At 42.4% G+C, this 21,614-nt stretch overlaps 1 protein-coding gene across 1 annotated transcript; it reads left to right on the plus strand.

The window, feature by feature from the left end:
- The first annotated feature begins 3,224 nt into the window (after positions 1–3,224).
- LOC136439113 (serine/threonine-protein kinase H1 homolog) lies at positions 3,225–20,705 on the plus strand. The gene is made up of 2 exons (XM_066434305.1): positions 3,225–4,490; positions 18,198–20,705. The coding sequence occupies exons 1-2, from the start codon at positions 3,597–3,599 to the stop codon at positions 18,513–18,515; spliced, it is 1,212 nt and encodes a 403-aa protein (XP_066290402.1). The 5' UTR covers positions 3,225–3,596; the 3' UTR covers positions 18,516–20,705.
- The last annotated feature ends 909 nt before the right edge of the window (positions 20,706–21,614 follow it).

Consider the following 21,614-nt stretch of genomic DNA (forward strand, 5'->3'; position numbering starts at 1 on the left):
TTTGCGGTAACGCACCGCTTCACTTCGACCTGTCAATCTGGAAGTTTGAAGAGAGCCTAAACAGCTGCCACTACTTTTCTTTCATTGTGGACAGGAAGAAGCAGTTTTCAGAGACATGAGGACAGGTTTGGAAGATAAACAAGTCCCATAATGAACGTTTTCACTCCTAATGAAGTGGTTTGTGAGTTTGTCTTCTTTCTTCTGTCTCTTCCTATCGGGCTGATTAGTGGTTTGGCTTTAATTATGGTTTCGGGCCTTTGAAGGTAGAGTGGGCGGTCCTATGGACTGTAGGGATAAAAGAGACCCATTGTTTTTAGCAATCGTCAGTGAAAGAACAGTCTGTATACACAAAGGGGAACGTATTACAAAATTCTATTTAGCAAACAAAGGATACACGGTAGACAGCTAAATTGCAAAACTCAGACATCCAACATTCCCTAGCGGAAGGTAGAACTTCCTAAGTTCGATCTATGTGTATATTTCGGTAGACATTTGAATATCCAAACAGGAAAGAAGTGGTATTAAAATGGAAGAAAATTAAGAGACACTAAATGTAATCTGCAAATGATACTTGAACGACGAGGACACGGATTCCCGGACTAGGATCCTGTATCCAAATAGCGTGGTAGGAGCTAACCATAAATGTCATAAATTGCAGATGGAAAAATAAGCTGGAAAAGTGTGTCTTCGTTCGGCATCTAATTACACAGTAACGTACATATACACCGTGGAGTAGTCTTGCTCTCATGAGCATTGATGCAACGTTGCCTCTGATGAGTCCAATATGAATATGGCATGTGGACAGTATCCAATGAAATAGCTGTCGGCCTTTTGACTACTGGTACCGGAACAAAAAATACCAGAAGCTCTATCGACTTGGACATGCTCCCCTGTGGGTCGTTTTGTCGTTTTGAACCGTCGTTTATCGTGAGAACTTGTAACTGATACTACTGATACAGAAGCCACGGGGGGGGGGGAGAGACGGTATAGGTGTATGACAAGTAATGTTGCGGTAGGGATTGTTCGTCTAGACTCTAGTGGGAGTTGCGATCAACAATATTTGGTTTCATTGTCCAGCATCTAGAACCTCATTAAGTAAATAAATTAAGTATATAGCTGGACGAGGGATGTGGACACGTGTGTAAGAATGTCTATATACTAGTTATGGACAATTAGGTTTGTATAGTCCAGTCTAGTCGCTTTTATACCTATTTGCAATTAGCCTTCGGGCGGGAATTTGCAATAAACTTATTACATAATACTAGTATGCGTTTTTCTTTACATCAACAGTTTCTATATATTTTCCTTTCTGTGGTTCTGAAATTTTCTTCCATTTCCTTCTTTGGTCCTTCTTAAAGTTCTTTCTTCAGGAGTCCATGTGCATCGTTTTACATTGTTGCAGTCTCACGTGAACGTCCTGCTACGTTCATGAAGTTGAGATTTTGAAAGAAGATACATGGCAATGATGGCACTACTCCTAATCCCCTGCTAGACCTACTCCTGAAAGAAAGTGAGCTGTGAGAAATCTCCTTATCTCTCAAAGCAGAGATTCGGTTCCCGCTGGCTGTTGACGTGTTTTCAGGCGTTTTTGTCGGGCTTTCTATTCTGTCACGTATTTATTTATTTATTTATTTCTGTATTCTTTTACTAGGGTAGCTCCCTCAGTGGCTTCGCACTGATTTTCAGGGAGGCCCTAGATACACATATACAAACATACAAACAATACACTGATATATATACATAGAAGCGTAATAGAAGCATAGAAAGCCATAGAAAGACAAAAACGCATAAGAACACGTCAAAAACCAGCCAGAGCCGAACCTCTGCTTGGAGAATAATCTAGACACCCCTAGAATTTCAAACGACGTGGTTCGTCCCTAAGCCGCAATTTGCGTGCGAAGAGAGCTGTTGCTGAGCTGGCCCAGAGACAAATTGTACTTTGGGGCGGAAAATTATATCTGTTAATTGAGCTGTGGATTAGGTGGTTGGTGCAGTCACGTTATGAGAAGCAGTCACGAATGGACTGATGAAACAGTGGGCGAGATTATGACTGTCCCCTTATTTGAGTTCGTGTTATACTAGTACTTCTCTCCTCTAGACTGACCTTCCGGATTCAGTGGTAGAAACAACCGCCAATTTCACCCTTGCTTGTTATTTCTTGCCTCTAACACGGCTTCCCTTGATGAAAAGGGGAGATGAAATGCATTATTTAGACCCGACTTGAGACATCTCTTCATCCCATTTTTCATTATGAATTTTCAACTGCTCAGCTGGCATCAAAGACCTTGTTAATTATGATCAAAGACGTTGTGAAATCTGATATCATAACGTTCATGAAATTGTTTTTTCGGATAACGTTACGGAATAAAGTCTGTGTTTATACCGCGTACCCGCCTTCACACCCGGCCAGGTCGCGGTGCAACGCTGCGTTGCCCACACGGTAGCGCTCCCATGACCACATCCATCAACTTGGCTTTATTTTTGCAGCCAGGGATTTGACCATCAAAGTTTGCAAACGAGCAGGTCTGCGTGAGGTCTGTCCGCAATCCGGGAAGGTCTCCAGCCACGCGCATATGGTCCATATCTTATTCCATCTGTTCGGCGCCAGTGGTTTAGATATGATGAAAGTCTGCCCTACAAAACAATAAATGGGGCGCTTTTCATGTAGTATCAGGCGCTGTGCACTGTCATCATAATTCTCCAGCCGTCGCACACTTTCCGTGACAACTTTTCGCCGCAGCGGTCTGGCCCATCTGGTTTAGATAAAATTTCTGGGCTCCACACATGATTGAAACTTCACATGACGCTGCCCCGCATCTGTTGTTGTTATATTTTGTGGCGCTCAAATGTCGTATTTTACGTCCCCGGCCCCCGCTCAGCGAATTCACGAAGAAAGGGAGGTGACATTTCCCGGTCTTGCATGAACTTTCCTATTGTAAATTGTGGACAATACAACGAATCAAAACATGTTGACATTACACGCAATTCCTGGTTAGTCATATGCCAGTCGGGCAACTGAAAATAGCCATGTTCCGATCTGAATAGATGTTTACGTGTTTACAGCGCTAGGGAACATTTACACAGCGCCAAGGCATGCTCCGGACCGCGTGGCTCAGTTTTCATTGGCTCTAAGTTGAAGTATCGTGACGTCACGGCTACGTCATCCCGTCCCAAAATGTAGTACCCGCTCTGACCTGACCGCACCTGAAGGTCCTCATCCTTGTAGTCCTCCGCTATCTACCTTTCTCCGGGATGTAATGACTTGTGTAAGAGATTGTAGACTTAAATATTGGCTTAGTAGGTAGTACAGATTCGTTTAAGAGATGTATGTAGAAGTTGGAAGGTGTTTGGAAAAGTAAAAGGGATTTGTCCCACCGGGAACTACATTGTGTAGAGGCAGGCTACTGTCCCGCGTCCATAATTTGGAGTGGAGCGGCCATAATTCTGGTGCTGACACCCCGGACAGGAACATGGCTAACTGATGTGAGGAGTAGTCCACAGTTCTGGGCTTAATCGACGCGAGATATGCGTTTGTACGGGCCAAGTAGACAGACAGAGGGGGTGCCGAACACGGGAGGATTGCTGGATGGCTTGCAATGGGCTGTAGTTCGGGGAAACTAGTGCCGGAGCCCCCGAAAGGCGGTGTGCACGCTGAGTACGTGAAAACAGTCTTCCCGAACGATTACTACATCACGAAGTTCAACGAGGTACCAAACAAGGGGGAGTACAGCTCTCCCTACTCCCAGGAAGGGGAGGGGGGACAAGGGGGCCGGCGGCGAAAACCGGCCAAGTACAGGACAAGGATAGATCCCCGTGTCCTGGCCAAGTACGACATCAAAGCGTTGATAGGACGGGGAAGTTTCTCCAGGGTAGTACGGGTCGAGCACCGGATCAGCCGACAGCCATTCGCGATCAAAATGATCGAGAGACGGCCCGGGGCCGCCACCATTGCCGAGACCGAACTTCACGTACTCAGGAGAGTTAGACATACTAACATTATCCAACTTATGGAGGTGTTTGAAAGTGACGATAAGATCTACATGGTCATGGAGTTAGCCACGGGTGGGGAACTCTTCGACAGGATTGTGGCCAAGGGAAGTTTCACGGAACGGGACGCTACACGGGTTCTACAAATGGTGTTGGACGGAGTGAAGTACCTCCACAACTTAGGGATCACACATCGGGACTTGAAGCCAGAAAACTTGCTGTACTACCACCCAGGGACTGATTCAAAGATCATGATAACAGACTTTGGGTTGGCTTTCGCGAGGAGAGCGGGAGACGACCTGATGATGAGGACTACGTGCGGGACACCCGAATATATCGCTCCCGAGATCTTGTGTAGAAGACCGTACAGCTGTGCTGTAGATATGTGGGCAATAGGAGTTATCACCTACATTCTCCTGAGTGGAACAATGCCTTTTGACGATGAAAACAGGACTAGATTATACAGAGCGATCATCAAAGCCAAGTACAGCTATACGGGAGAGGTAAGTGTACACCTTCAATGCACCATAACTGTGGAAAGTGAAAACCGTTTTGTTTATGCACGGGCCGATCCGAAGAATTGTGCTGGGATATCCAAGAATGTGTGGAAATATGTGCTCCAGATTTCCACTTTCCGGGTCTGAGAATTCCTACCTCCCACTGGGGATACTTCCAGGGGTGTATTTGTTGGGAAAGCCTGTAGAATTTCGCCGGTGAGTGTAGTAAAAACTGGTTAGGAGTTGTGTTGTTGGGGAGGGGGGAAGTTGTGGGGTCCTTGCCATGGTGCACGGTGTTTACTCTGGAGTCCGGTTCGTTATCACGTGAGAAATGGAGGCTTTGTTCCACGTGAGGAGAGGCCACAGCTGCATTGTCTTGTGGGCTTCACTTCATCAACAACAACTGGAGATTCACACACTCCACCACCTCCCATACACACTTCATCTTTTGATGTCACAGGAATCTTGATCACTTACACATGCAGGGGACCTCATGATCACTTCCTTTCCTCATTTGCAGGTAGCTGTTACTGACCCCATATGTACCCTGCCAAAGTTCATTTTCCCCAGTTGTAGGGCCATTTACAACTGTTGCTGACACATTGCGAATGATTTGGGTTTTTCCTTCGTGTTCGAGAGCTGTGCTTGCAACAGTTTTTTTGTGTCTGTTGTTTGATGGCGTCGGGGAATTGTTGGGACATGTCGGTCTGTAAATGAAGTTCTATTCATGTGCAGTGAAGTACTGTAAATGAACAAATACTGTTTGCTTCCCATGGCAACACTACTGTAACAGCTGCAGGGATGGCACGTTCAGTAAACTTCAGTAAAGTGTCCTTGTTAATTTGGATTTTTTTTCTCCTTCAAGTCAGAACAGCTACATAACATTGCTGAAATGGCATGAATAGGTGTAATTTTGTGACTGTAATATTCTTACATACTGTACACGAGAAACATTAAGTTGTATTAAATGTTGAATCCGCAAGCCGCCCGACATGATGATGATGAAATGTTGAATGGAGGTCAAGCTACGTAGTTCTTGTTCAAACCACAGTAGTTCTTGTTCAAACCACAGCATCTCATTCCGGTGCAAGGACACTATCTAGATTACCACACTGTTGTTGTGTTAGTAGCATAAATATCAAAGTAATTGTTATCAAGTCTAGCCCTTCTTTGTTGGTGGACCCTGAGTTCAAGCTAACAGTCTGTGTCACAAGACAAAACTATTCAGCAAGTCAGACAATAAATTGGCTGGTTGCTGGGCAGATATGATTTCCTGCCAGAAAGGTCTCACTCAGCCAGCCGTCTCATGTTTCCTCAAACATATCTCTGCTGTCTACAGGTTGGTATGGAGAATTTCAAGGGCAGAAAGGGCAGAGTTTTCAGCCCCTGCCAGGCCTAATGGGCAAAGCATGTTTCAGTTAGATTTAAGATAAATGAGAGTTTGTTTGCACATAATCATTTCTAGCCATAGTTATGCACACAATAAACAGACCTGACAGTTTTGCCCTTATATGGTTAAGCTTATGGAATGCAGATCTGGAGTTTGCATATCACCAAGACAGGAAGTGGAGACAAGGCTCATATTTCAAAAGCTTTTAAGTCTGAAATAGCATTGGTAGATGTAATTTTTCTTTCCTGTTCAATGTTCTGCGATGTGTCACCTGGATCAGTGGAGTTAGTCTAAACTTCAGTGGCTGTGACCAACTCATGGGGAAACTCCAAACTTTTCAAATTGACAGGTATATCCAACCTGTCTGTGGTAGACACACTTTGTTAGTGTTTGCTGTCATTACTATCAGAGCTAGAAACCAAATGGAAGATTGCCTGTTGTAACCCTTATTAGATATTTGGTTGCCACAAAACATACCTCCTATTCTGAGTACAAAATTTGTAGTTGAAACAGGTATGAGCAATATCTGATGCATAGCTGACTAAAGTGTGGGACCTTCAGGGAATAGCTCCTTGGAAGAAATACTGACTATATCGGGCTATCTTGTATGGAGAGGGTAGTCCTAAACAGTAGCACCTTCCAACTGGTGAAAGTAGTTCCGCTCAGTCAAAGATCCCTGGCATTTGTCCATGCCAGGACTTTACCTTCCTACAAGTGTTCTGATTGATCAAGACATCAGGGGGAAAGGGGCAATGGGAAAAAGGTGGGAGAAAAAAAGGAGATTACGCATGTAAGGGTCTATATAGGACGATAAATTAACATGTGGACACCACTAAACTTCAGTCATTCTTGTTAGAATTTCCTGGTAGATCCGGTGATGGATTTGTGGCCAGGATTTTTGACTTTTTTTGAGAGTAGGTTGAGGTCTGGAAGCACATGTATCAAAGTGTGTGGTCTTCCCAGTTAGGCTGCTGAACTTCAAACTACTCTCTCTCTGTGTAGTCAGCTCCAGGGAAAGTGTTTCTACCCTTTGAGTTTTTGATAAACAGAGGAGTCTTATGAAGATGCACAATGGGTCACTGGAAAGATGTTATCCATTTCTCGACAAGTCACTACAGTTACCAATTAGGCGGGGAGCCATAGATTTTTAGGCGCCAGAGAATGTGTCAAACAAGATGTCTGGCTTGGAAGTGAGGGATTTTCAAAGTGACTCTGGCAGCCCAAGTGATGAGTTATGGTGGTGAGAAAACGTTACCACAGGACTCCCCCTTCTGTCTACACTTTTCCTCCAAATGGAGGTCTTGTTTAGATGGACTGTGCCGCCACATGGTATGTCCATTTCAACTGTTGATGTTCATGTATTAATTTGTATCTCCTGGGGAAAGGTTTTGTCTGTTGTGCAGGTGGGATTTCAGAAACCCTACACCTCCCCCCCCTTCAACATCCCTTCAACCATTTTTAACCTTTCAACTCTTGATGCTTGCAAAATGTTCAACCCTGTCAACAAGAGGGTATGACTATGAAAGCTGTTTTCTGGAGCAAATGACTTCCATATTTCTTTAGAACTTTTCCATATGCTTATCTTTTCTTTCACCCCTCCTTACACACAAAGTTGAAAAGAAATCATAAGCTTTCAGCTATCTTGAGATGGACTCTAATCTGCTCTAGATCACGTTGGAGAAAAGACACCAATCCCTGTGCAACAACTCAGGTTTACTCTCTGCCATCTGGATGTCTTGAAAGAACAGCCCAGGACCCATGCTGAGAAAGAGGTTATGGCAGAGGCAGAGAAATGCTTCAAGATGGTGCAGGTCACCCTGGGTGACAGGGGCCATCTTATAATTACACAGGATCAAATTTTGGCAGGGAGAAAAGAACCTATGCAGTGAACCCTCCTGGGTCACAGTCTTCCTCTCTGTTCTGCTGACGGTGACGAAAAGAGAGCAGCTCACAAACAAGCTCAAAGTTCACATCTACTTCAGAAAGTTTAATCCCCATATAAAGAGCAGGACAGCAGGAGACATGAACTTTGTATCGAAATATTTGCAGGTGGGGGGAGGAGTTTAGAGGCAACTTTTTACAGGCCTTTGTAAAAATGCCAGGGAATGTTGCACAAGAATAGGCTAGTGTTTCTTCATGGGGCTACAAAGGTCATAATTGCATGAAAGGTCATAGACTAGGGTCACTTTTAAAGGGTAAAAGGCACACGCGACAAAAGCTGCATGTCTCCTTGTTGTTGGAAGACAGATATTGTATAAGTGCATAATATCATGAGAGCTCCTATTCTCATATAACATATGTGCCAGGAACTGTTTAACCTGCACAGTTCTTTGCCTTAGGATAGTGCACTTCAGTACCTTGCACTTTGCAGCAGTCTGCTCGGCATTTTTTTTTTTTGCCAGGAGACCTCGATGGTAGTTCATTAGTACTGGGGTTAGACTAGCCCACTTGGCAAAGAAAGTATGCTGGCTAGCACGCTTCAGGGCTGATGTGTGACGGTAGCCAGGCATGTATATAGGGAGCTGTATTTTGGGAAGGCACTTGACATTGACCTTGTTCTTGGGAGCCAGTGCAGTATGTGGTTGTATCTTGCCTAGCAGGTAAGGTTAGACTTCCAGCTGAGTTTCTAGGAACTTAGTTTTCGATGAAGAAAAACTGAGACATGTATTTACAGGGTAACCAGTAACTCTAGCTGTTCGTTGTTACTGTGGAGAAAACAGAGTTCAGAAAAGAAACCGGCCAGGAAGCAGTTACAGACTAAAGGCTTTTTATAACTGTAGATCTACCGCTTTAGTTCCGGAGATTTCAAATCGTCACTGTCTTGGTAATTGGTTCCCAGGAGAAGAAAGAAATGAAATCTATTTTTAGGACATCTGTCATTCTCGAAAAGAATCCAGAAGATGTCATGACAACAGGCTTCCGGTTCAGCTCATGGCAGCTTGTCTGCATTTTAAAGCATTCCTTTGCATACCTTTAGACCCATATGATAATATCAGGAAAAACAAGTATCTCAAAGGTGCAAATCTGTATACATGATTTGTCTGTTGAACATTTGTCAGGTTAAAAACTATATGTCTCGATGTAGGAAAAAGCGACTTCTGTTTGACACCAACTACATGTACTGAAGTGTTGCATGCTCCATGAAAAAGGACTGCTGCCCTGGTAATAAAAATTGTTAAAACAAATAGTAAAAGAGTAGTTTCATCATTAGGAGAACTCATGACAGGAATATCAACTCAAGGCAAAAGAAAAACTCAAAAGAAAAGCCCTTCTTTCTTATGCAGGCAGGTCTCATTTATCATTTTCTACTGGAAATGTGTGTGATGCAAACATACCTCTGGCAGCTTTTGGCACAGATGTGGACATTTGACCCGCTGTTTTTTTGTCCAATAATCGTTTCTTTGTGGTTGGAATTTATGAATTTTGGATGATGAGTGAGCTGACAACATTCGGCCATGAGGTCGGGCAGAACATTGTTCTCCCTGCGTCATTATGCCTGGCCTGCCCCCAAGCTGAAAATGTCAGGTTGCCAAAATTAGAGTTACTTTCAATGAACTCCATTGTTACCCATTTTACTGTTGTGTACGCAGAATGCTGTGGAGCAGTCCTGAGAAAATAGAGGTCGTCCGAGCTCTGATGTTCTGTCTAAGTCAGCTTTGTGTTTGCGGTCTATGAAACAGGCGGTTGCTTTTATTCCAGCCATTTAGGCAACGTTCAGAATAACTTGTTGTCAAGCAAATTTCTGAACGAGTCAGCCTTACTTTCTCAGTTTCTGATGTGATGTAGGGAAGTTTCCAAGAAACTTTGCTTACAGTTGCAAAACTGAAGCTTTCCAAAAACACGAAAATCATTTAAAATGTCCTTCACAAGAATTCTGAGTTTTTGAACAGAAAAATGTAGAAACATCCCAGAAATGGCCTTGCAGCAGCTGTATTTTAATGTTGAAAAAAATTTTGAACATGTTGCCTGAATATGGCTTGGTGGGTTAATTCTCCATGATTGTTTGGTGTTAACACTGGATATATGAGAACAGAAGCACAACTGTACTGTTCATGTGTTGTGAAGGATTAGTGTTACAGGTAGGTTTGATGTGTAAGACAAGAAGATCCATGAAAGTTCCCGGCTTTGTTCCTGGTTGTTGAGTGGTTTACTCACAAAGAAGCCAAGATGAGAGCACAAACGGATGTTTGAAGTGGCACACCCATCAGATATGAGTTTGACACTTCTAGTGCACAGGCATATTGTTTTTACTACCTGAGAAATCCTATCTTATTGTCTTTGTGCACATTCGGTACAAAGCATTGTGTAAAGGTTGCTGTTTACCAGGGTGTAACAGTATAATACCGCCTTGTATTTTCCCACTCAAGAAACAATGAAGGAACAGGTAACTAGATCTCCGTTCACAGGGGTGGCTGAAAAAACAACCCCCTGCTCGTCTTATTTTCCCACGTTGATCAAACTTGATGTTGGCAAAAATTGCAGCAAACTCACTTATGTAGGGATTGATAAAGCTGAAACTTGCTCTTGAAGTGAAGTTGTACAATGGGCTTCCTGGACTGAAGATCTGTAGTATAATTTCTTGAATAGGTGTGTGTTAGGAAAATGCAGATATTCATCTCTCTGACGTGTTTTATTTTCATAAGGTATTCAATATCTAATACCTCCATTATGGCACAGATTGTCTAAATATTGATCTTGGCCTTGGGAATGGGGAGGTCGGCAACTCTCTTTACTTTTGGAGATTACTAACGTGTATGTTGATCTATATGGTTATGGTATATGCGTGGGACAATATAGTACAGGTGTTCTCAGATTGACAAGTTATGAAGGGTCACAACACTGGAGTTTGGCGAAGTTGTAAATTTGTTGTGTGCACCTGTTTTCAGGCTTGCCTCAATGTGTCTGGAGTTGGTTCAACTCAAGTTCAATCACCTTCGTGTTCTCCACAAACAGGCATTAGGGCAAAATTGTGTCAGGAGCCCACACAAGGTGGGGCAGCAGTACGTGCCAATGCCCACACCTCAGGGGGACTTACCAATCAATACTTGGCCATGAAGCCTTTGTCACGCTATTGGCGTCATCAATTCAGGTCGATTACCCGGACAAACTCAACCCTAGTAGCTCTAGCTCTGCAATTGTTCCGATCATCCGTGATGTTTTTAAGTCCTCTAGGTGAGCCCTGACATCTCTAGTAGCAATTTGATCTGTTGTAGATAATGAAATATGTAATCTTCAGGATATTTTTCAAAAGTATTACAAAATGTTTTATGAGAAAAGAAACTAATCACTTTCAGAAGTTCTTACTGTATTGCTTGGAAAGCTGTCAACATACCCGTCCTTGGCATTGATGCACACCAGTAAACCTGAATAGGTTGGTGAAGTCACAGTCCGCAGTACAGAAAGAATGTGCCATATACACCTTTGTCACTAATTAGTCTCTTGGATAAAGCATGACAAAAGGTTGACCATGACTCCTTTTGTCATTCAGATGATGTTTTCAACAGGTAGCTCACAAGAAACTGGAATCACTCAGAAAACAACCGTACCTTACATGCCATACATGTTATATTTTAACCTTTCTGCAGCAGGAAAGATGTTGTTATGTTGCAAAAGACAAAAAGTGCATGTTTTAATGAGTATGGTACTCAACTTCCTCAAGTTCTATACATATGATTATCTGGTACTGTACAATACCAAGTGGAATGATAGGAAGCCTTTACCAACAAGGTTGCTTATCTCTCAGTGTTTGACTGATTATATAACTTAAGAATAGATCTAGACTGCACATGTCATTGTAGATCTACAACTGACAATTTGTGGAGTCCTTCAGGAGTAGATTTCTGATAGACTGTTACTAGATTTTTAGCATTCAAAAGTTTTGCCCACAAGTTTTGGATCGGTTTAAGATCTGTTGTGACCAGATGAAAATGACACAATCTGGATTACTCTTTGCGTGAGGTTTGAGAAGTTTGTTGGAAGTCCCAGGAATGTGATGTTTGCCAAAATGTCAGAAAAAGTAGAGCATGACATGAAGTGGTGGGCCATTTAAATGGTGTTACAACTCTTGTGTAAGGATGTTTTGTAGCCACTTTGCAAAAGTCAGACTGTACCTGTTGGGTAGATTTTTTTGAAGCCAAATAAAGGTGTGTCTGTGTGTCTTTGATGTTAAATTTTAGTCTTCAGTATAAGGTGATCATCAAAGCTTTAACAGTTTGATATGGTCTAGTAACCACAATGTTGTGTGTACTGCTCCCTGAGAATTTTGTTTGGTTCAATTAGGTAAGTCCTCAACTACATTTAAAACTTGCAGTATTTGTCATTAAACATCTTGGCCTCATTTATAGATTTACAGGTCCTGACTAAGTAACTAGAACCAAATTCTGACCATTTTAAAGAAGATCTGGATTCTTCCAAAGAGCTAGTTTTTCAAAAAAAGATGACATGGACCAATATGTGATAGGCATGTGTGTTCGTTTGTGTATACATTTTGTATTGCAAATGTTTTGGTACTTTGAGACTTTTTTGTGAAAGACGTTGCCTCTTTGCTGTTTTTGCTGATTCATGTTCCACTTTGGTGTAAGGCCATAACAAAGGAAAGCCCAGAAGAAGGTCTAGTCATCCATGCAAAGAAAATTGGTTAAATGTCAAAGTATCTGCCCTGTACTGTAAGCCCCTCCACACTTATCTGATGTAGTGCTGTAAAGATGTATCATTGTATATTTAGTTAGTGCCTTAGGGGACGCAAGGAAGGTTCTGTGGAGAATTGTTGTCATTAGAGCTGTTGTTGCTGACCATGAGGTCGATTCAAAGAAAGAGAAAGGGGGTTCCTCGTATGTCAGTCTGGCTGGACCTTTGCCTGCGGGAGTTGCGTCAAGGGGTATGTTTACTGGCAAGCCTGTGCGTAAGCCAGAACCGCATTACGTGTCGTTCCTATTGTCATGAAAATTGTCATTACACAAAGGGCTTCAGGGTAAAATGTCAGCCATTGGAGCGACAGTTGTTTGTCAGCAGTCCTATTGGGGACACAGGGAACTGCCTCCCCTGAGAAGACAGACCCTTGTACTTGTAGGTAAAGTTGTAATGAGCCCTGTAGATGTTGGCAGTTAGCCAGTGTGGAGAAACAGCTCGTGGACAAACTTAAAAATAACATTTTCAGTGGCTGTAACTTTGGCATTTACAGGAGTCATGAACTAGCCTGGATGCCATCCTATTTAGTCCACCAGAGCTCCCATACTCGTTCTGTCAGAAGGATTGCTCCCAGGCGCCTGGCATCCTATTTAGTCCACCAGAGCTCCCATACTCGCTGTCTCGGAAAATAGTTTAAATAGGATAGCACCCAGGCTAGTCATGTACCGGAGAACACAAAGGGAATACTGGAAACCTTGTCCTGAAAAAATGTATAGATGTACAGGTGACTTAGAACCCATTGTTACATATCACTTATCAGTATACCTGAGGTGATACTCATGGACACTGTTCCTATTCTAAAAAAGGAACAAAACAATTTTAACTAAGACTAGATCTATGATGACTTCAAAATGGTAACATTGCATTTGATATTTTCAAAGTGATGACTGGCTGTTCTGGTACAAAATGTTTGGAAAGCCTGGTTGGAAACAACTTTAGACTTCAGAAGGTCATGGTATTGGACAAAGATAGATTTGATGGACGCTAACAGATGCCAAGTCAGGACTGTAGGTGTGACCCAGGACTGGCTTCTGGAATCACCTACAAATTACCCTTTCCAGCTAAAATTTCAAACCAATTTATTTCCATCCTCCCCCTTTTACAAGAGGTGATACAAACCTTATGGGAAGTGCTGCAAAGGTGGGCCTGGCCAGCACACAGAGGAGGGGTGTGCCTGTGTAGTTGCGTGCCAAGCAGGTGAAACTATCCGTAAGCCATGTTTAATCAAGAGTGAACAGGTCTCAGTACTGAAACACTATAGGCCCAGGCTCCCGCAATTGTGTATAGAGTCCCAAATATTTGGCGGATTATTCAGGGCCTTTCTGATAACTAGTAGAAACAAAGGATTCTGTTGTTTTGGGACTCAAATTTCTCGGTAAAATCGTGCGATGGCCAGCACTGTCACGCAACTTTGTAATGTTAAGTTTGTGAGAAAATATAGAAATGGGAAAAGGGACATATAACGTTGGCTGTTTCCTTTGTGAATAGGAGTTCTCAAAGATTACAGGTGAAGCAAGGCTGAGAATAATCTCAGCCTCAGGCTGAACTACCACCAGAGGTGTCAGACTGTAATCTGTAGACAGACATGTTGTTTTGGCTCCTTCTGTATATCTTGTAGGTGATATGATTTTTATTTTATTTTCATAGGTTACCAAACCGCACCAGATGTTAAGGTTGGCAAATTGCAGTGTTGTCAAGAAATGGAATATTTTCAATGGCCTGCACTAGATTAGAAACATACCAATCTCTCTTTTCTCTTATATATACCAAAAGTTACATGCACATCAAATTGGGGAAACGTTGGCAAGTTAGAAACGAATACTTTGTTCGGCCATTTGTGTATATACAGTCATAAAAATAGTAGAACTACATGTAGATGATCATAGATTTGAATACACATGCATGCTTTTGATATATTATGTTGGCATTATAGTGTATTATTGGAAACATTTCATGTCAGGTAGCAGGTTAGTGGTTCAGTTGTTCCAATGTGGAGGTGGGCATTTTTCTGTACAAAGGTTACCAGGAAGTCTATAGAAGGATAGTTGACTCAACAGTCATTTATGTGGGTCAACAGGTGTGTCCCAGATAGGGCTCCTGTTTCTCACCTGACAGTGGTTCAGAAGAATTACCTGCCAGGATTCGGAACACTCTGTGGTTTGCCCTTCTGAGGCTGATACCTGTTAATTTGATCAAAAGAGGCTCTAACCGAGATCACAAAACAGACTTAAATAGGTACAATTGGCACAAAGGAGGGCTTTGTTTGGTGTGTGAGACCTTCGACCTCCATTTGGAGGAGAAAATTGAAGCTTCTCATCCCTCAAGCTGCCTTTATTCCAGTGTTTGATAAATTCATGTCCAATGGGGAAAGTGAGATAAGGGGCAGGGTCCAACAATGCCAGAAATGAAGACAGATTATGGAGTACTGATTGGCTGCTAACAAGTACGGCATTGTGTACGGGATTTAATGAATTCTGCCTGGTTGAACTTTCCTCAACCACAAAGGGGAAATATTTCCCTCCTGTAGCTAACCTTTGACCTGATCTAACAGGGGTTCCACAGGTCAAGACAAGTCTGTGGACCAGTCTTTAAAGTTTGGATGGAACATCTTGTTTATTGTTATGATTTTCTATGGCACGAGTCTTGGTTTGGCTGTTTGGTTCGTTATCTAGAGGCAGTGTAAAAGCATAGGTAGGCAGGTACAGTGTAACTTATTTCAGTCTAGTAAATATTTTACCGCAAGTGGAACCAGTAGATCCATATATGAAGCTGGTGCCCTTTGTACAAAAGAGTTTGTGGAGCTGTGTTGAAGTCGCCAAATTAGAGAGTTACTGCTGCCCCCAACCGTCTGTAGCTGGAGGGGATCTGTGCGGATAAACTTCCCTTTGTGCGGGAGTGTCGAATCTCATTCCGACAGGAAGACCATGCTTTTCAGCGTATGGAAATATGGTTTTGGAAGGGGTAATTGGCCGATTTGGGAAATCCAGAAACCGGCTAATGAGTGCCTCCTTGAGGGCCCACTCCACATGGTACAGATAAAGGGTCGCCCTGGCCCCAGTAATCAGGATTATCTTCTGGGGACAAATCATGCATTTTGTTCCTGTCTGGCCCATGAGTTGCTGGGAATCCCATGGTGGAGACCTTCTGAATCTGATCGATGAGATGTGTTAAACTTATAGAATTTGTAACAGAAATTTTTTTGCTTGGAACTGCAGAGAGCTTTTAACAGTATTATGTCTAGATTTTGGCTGGAATGGCCCCAAACTTTGAAAAATGATATTCTAGATTCAAAAGAAACGGGAAAGAAAAGATAAGCCACCATTAGACTGTAATGCCAAGGTTGTATCAATGATCGACCTTGGCATTGGTAAGTTCAAGGAGGTTCCTAACTAGTTGTGTCTTCCTCTTAATGGAATTGTCTTGTTGGCAGTGTCCTCTGTACAGGCATGCCCAACCTTGTTTTCTTCCCTACACAGGGACATCCTAACTTTAGCTTTGGCACATGTTCAAGGTCTGAACTTGGCAGTTGAAGGATGTCTCAACTTAAGCATGTGTTCCTCTAACCTCACCCAGAAGTGTCACAGGGTTTCTCCACAGCAATAAGTATACTGTATTTAGTGTAAAAACTGTAAATGCATTACAAGTTTGCATGGATTTTTTTTCGTGGTAGGGAGAAAATGGAGTGTTTGCAGTGGTCTAAAGTTCGCATTTGAAACATTATCGCTACAGTAAAAGGTGGGCAAAAAATTTCACGGTGGTTTTAAGTCAGCGTCGAAAACGACAAACATAAAAGCACCGCGAACATTTCTGCATTTACAGTATCACTTCTACCTAGACTTTTTGAATAGTGCGAGGTTGAGGGAGTACTGTACATGTAGTTATAATCCTTTATTAGTTCATGTACTTAATATATGGTTAGCCAAACTGAAGACAGTCAACAGGTATCACATATGTTGGCTTTTTTAGCTTAGAAGAGGGCACAGAAAGTAAATCAACAGTGTCTGCTTGTAACCTTGTAATGTGTAGGAAGGTAAAATACTGGCCATTGCAGTCGTAGTGTACCATGTTTCCAACCAATACATGTGTTGGCAACAAAGGCATCTATGAATCTAATCCAGGTGCTCAAGAGCCCAGGGACTTATCTATGTGGGTGGTTGTCCTCAGGTCCAAAAGTCATGTCCAGTCATCAGGAAGGTTGTTATTGTCCTTGGGAACATTATACAGGTACATATCTTAAAGACAAGGTCATATTTTAAGTCTACAGGAAGAGATTTTCTTGTCTGGAAAAGCATCTTGTCTGTCAGGCAGCAGAAGACTCCTAGCTATACTGTCATTTAGAATGTTCATACGTTGCTCATATCACCAAGCCTGTCATTGAGATCTTTTCATGTCAAAGGCTGTTTCAATGTCTAAAGATTAAAAGTCCAACCAGATACCATGGTCACGGGATCAAAGTTCACTCTTTGACCGTCAGTTCATTGTTTATGCAGACTTGTCCCAAGTCCACTGTCACCACATGCTAAAGGTCATCTTCCACTTGGCAGTCCACATGTCTGAACTGGTAGGCTTCAAATCTTCTCTAACTGTCCAGGTTCATGGTCATTAATGACAAGCCGGATAGAATGTCGCCCTGGTGTCCACCTCATCAAAAGTGGGTCAAGCAAGGCCAACAATTTCTGCAGTTGTGTCATGGTGGGACTGGAGAAAATGGGGGGTTTCTTAGGAAACGTCACATCCCTGCCAACAACAATATGACAGGGCCGCTCCAAAGGTTATGTCTAATCTGTGGCAGACTGGGGGCACACAACTTGAATTTCAGGTTTTATGGACCCCTGAAATAACATGGGATAAGGGAGGCCCCACCTGATACCTCCAGATGGGATATCTGAGAGGAAACCATGCTTATCCTGTAAACCATGCAGCAGGGCTGTGGCCTCAGCAATTAGCAAAGGATGTCTGATGTTCCAAATATTTTGTGAATGTGGTATGGTCTCATCCAGACATGAACAGAGCACACTCAAGCTGGCAGGGATATCTGACTCACCAAAGACCCTGTTGTGGCAGGGATCTGGATTTATTTACACCACAGGCAGGGCAGGGGACACAGGAGACTTGACCTGGGGGCCATGTTGGCCAGACTTGTCACTTTGATGTTCCTGTGGTCCAGCTTTGTACCAGCTACTGTTTGTGTGTGGGGGAATGACCCAATTCTAGAGACAACAAAAAGTCAGAAGTTCAGCCTCCCCACAAACCTGTATTTGGAACAGTCCATATCTAGTGCAGACACAAACTTTCCTTTGATTGTGTTCATCAGGTTACAAAAACAAATCGTGATGCAAAGGCAGTCTTCTTGTGGTGTGTCATCGTTTATGTGTGGGGAGGTATGGATTTACTCAGGAAAGACTCTCATCCTTGCAACAGATAGTTCTATGGTAGAAAGGTACAGATTGGCTGTCACCAGGTTATTTACAATTTTGCACTAGGCTCCATTACCGAACCATTACCGTAAATTTTTTCTGATCTTGCTACAGTTTTGATGTACATGTATGTTCATCGTTTTTAGATAGTACTTCACCTGTTTTGCTTCTGGTGAATGGTCCATCTAACCTGATGTTCTTGTTCTGTGTTTTCTCCAGCACTGGAAGGACGTCTCTGCGCTGTCCAAGGACTTCATCGACCACTTACTGATCATCGATCCTGGGGAGAGGATGACCTCGGCTCAGGCCCTGAAGCACCCCTGGATCACCACTAACGCTGCCTCCTCCAGCATGAAGAACCTCCACAGGACAATTTCACAGAACTTGTTGCAGAGGGCGTCCTCGCGGGCCAACAGCACCAAATCTGCACGCTCCACGCGATCCACCAGGTCCAACAAGTCAAACCGCTCGCTCAGGTCAGACCACAGGAGGGTCCAGGCTTACGAACTGGAGAAGCTGAACCTGGACGAGGGTTGACGGCGATACCGTGGACTCACGGTCGCTCCTTACTGCGTACTGTCGCCAGTGTTGCCACTAAGGAATGTAGAGAACTTCTACCTTCACCGTCAAGTGCCAAGTATCAACCATGTATATATTGTGTAAGTCTACATGTGATGAAAAAAGATCCCACTCAAAGTCAGTGGAGGTCACAAGTTGATCTTTTCATATTCTGTGAACACAAGTGTTGCCAGGGGTATTTCCTCTAGTTATACCATTGATTGGCCAAGTCATATTCCCAACCATGCAGAAGTTTCAACCTATGATGCTGTTAACAAATACAAAGGTCTATGAGGGATTTAATAAAACATTGTTTTCATAACAGGTACCTTACATATTGAAATTATGTATTGTCGAACACATTCCAAGTGACATAATTATTCTAAGTTACCTTATATTACCAAGTGCCTTTCCACATAAGGGCTATCTTGTTGGAACAAGTTGGTCAGTTCCCCCTTCAGATCCTGAGAAGGATTCACAGCTTTACTCTGAAAATCAACACTACTGAAAATGAGAGTACATGTATTTTGTAATGACTGCTTTATAATTTGTAATCAGTGCCTGGAATTCTATCTTAAATCAACTAATTTGTAAAAGTGAGAAATATGAATCATGGATATAATTTTGATAACTCCAGTTCCTGTTATAGCTGGGCGAAAGAATTGTTTCTGTAATTTGATCTTCCAAACCATGTCATAGAAGTGAAAAAGGAAGCTATGTTTTGTGTATGTATGTATGTATGCTCTAATCCTGTTTGTATATAATGTATATAAATATATATAAATATCTATATTTGTGGATTTTCAGGCCACACATGCCTTGAAATCATGAGTTTTACAAAATTTTGTGATGATTATTTTTTAGATGACAAATGTTATAAATCCTACTTGTGATTTGATCTTCCAAACTTGAATACTAACTGTGCCGCATAAAAGATCCATTGGGTAGTTTTTCTACAACAGAAATGATTTCTAAAAGGTAAGAAGCAACTGTGAGTGTAGCCCCCCCCCCCCCCCCCCCCCCCCAAACGTCATGTCATCAGAAGACTTTCTCAGGTATTCAAGATAAGTTACAGGTCAAATGTGGATGATGACTGTGAGAGAAACGTAAAATTGGTGAATAATTTGTGATATTGCCATGGCCTGTTATTTTGGGTATCTGCAAAAGAAATCTGGGAGACAGTGGAAAATCCCATTATTGATTACAAACAACATGAATCATATAAATGTGTCATGTAAGAAGCAAAGTTACCTTAAATGAAGGGTGGGCTTCAACTGTCAGCTTTAAACATTGGAGCAAACTGTTGTTTGTTTAAAACATCAGACTTATTTTCTATCAATGAATGGAAGGGGTCTGCTGGAAAAGTTTCTCCAGTTTGGCATCACAACATTCACAGCCTTTGTTGATAACGTACATGTAAGTGAACTTCTTTTGTGAAAAAGGACAGTTTGGGGTTGAAGTGCCTTAACAAAAGTTCACATTGGCCTGAAATGATACCTGTATTGTACGTAGTTGTATGTATTTTCTCAATCAATGAAGGTTTGTGTCAGGGACCCATCTCAACAGTTGTTTTCTCTATAGGTGACAAGAAGTGCCTCTGTTCATGTTTTACCTTACTGTCAATGGATGAGAACATGATGTGATCTTAGATATTGCCTAGTGTGAAATACTTCCGTGGAAAACACAGCATTCCTCTGTGAAACTTAAGGATTAGGTAACATTATTGTAAACTAATTTAATTATTTTGTTCATATTTGTATTAAGATATGTGTCCTAAATAACAGAAGTTTATCTGGAGCAGATTTGTGTTGCAATATCGTGGACCGTACAACATGTTTTCGAGGTGCCTCCCCTTTTTGTGGACTGCTTTTGGATGTGAGGAAACCTTGTCCACAAGTGTTACTGTGACACCTCGAGTAACACTGAAGTCTTGCCAGTGCCTTCTTGGAAGTTTGTGCAATTCAACATGTACCCATCATTCCATGTTACCCACAATTCCACACTGTGTGCAGTCCACGAGTTGACAACTCAAGCAGTTCCAGTTTAGGTAGAAGACAAGTTTTCATTTTAAGATGTTGTTTCTATATATAGCTGAGTTTGAAAAGACTCAATTGAAGTCCGTTCTAATGCTTTGTTAGTATTCACAATAAAAAAAAGTTAAGATCTGAAGATCTGTCTGGCTTGCAGCTGTTTCCTGTTACTGAGTTGTTTTCTGTACAGGCATGCACAGGTTTTGTTATGCCACCTTTGCATTGAGGAAATTTATGAGGAGACTTGGATTTTACAGAAAGCACCTGATAAAACTCCTGATAAAAGGTTATGTTACCGGAACAAAAATCAGAACCATGCAAACTTCTGTTTCTTGGTTACAGGTTCTAAAAACTGCTGTTGATAAATGGGCTGCCATGCTGAAATTCGGATTAAAGTAGTTGCCAGTAACCTCCGTTGCAGGCTCTGAACCGGCCTTTTTTGGGACTAAATGATTTACTTTTTGCAGTCAGCCCGTAACCATTTTGCCGGTAAAATGGTTATGGGGTTGGCTGATGGTTACGGGCTGACTGCAAAAAGTATACTATTTAGCCCAAAAAATGTCAGATTCAGAGTCTGCAACGGAGGCTAGTCGCCAGAACATGCATGCCAAAGACAGAAGTTACATGGGCAGTCTCGCATGTCTTTATCTAGTTTATGGTGTTTGGATAACAACGCTTAGCGGACAAAATTAGCACTGCATACGTATGTTTGGTCTCCGTTCGGTTTCACAGCGGTGAAATGATGACATCTAGCGAGAGAGAGAGGCAATGCATGGCTCCTGGTTTGACCACAACTCTATCGTCCGTTAGACCAAGGATTAAACCTCCTTGGTTACACCGGCTACACACGGTTATACTAGTACAGACTGCTAGCCTCTACCAGGCTCCGCTGATCGCTGTAAAATTAGTAGAAATTGGCCAAATAGAGAGTCTCTACGGATAGAGGGGCAATTGTGGGTTGCCTGTTGTCCCTCTCTCCGAAAAATACACATGGCCGATCTTCCCAGTGGTTCGGTTCTGACCCACACATGGATCAGTTTGGACCCAC

Source organism: Branchiostoma lanceolatum, chromosome 7 (genome assembly GCF_035083965.1).
Source record: "Branchiostoma lanceolatum isolate klBraLanc5 chromosome 7, klBraLanc5.hap2, whole genome shotgun sequence".
NCBI classification, from domain to species: Eukaryota; Metazoa; Chordata; class Leptocardii; order Amphioxiformes; family Branchiostomatidae; genus Branchiostoma; species Branchiostoma lanceolatum.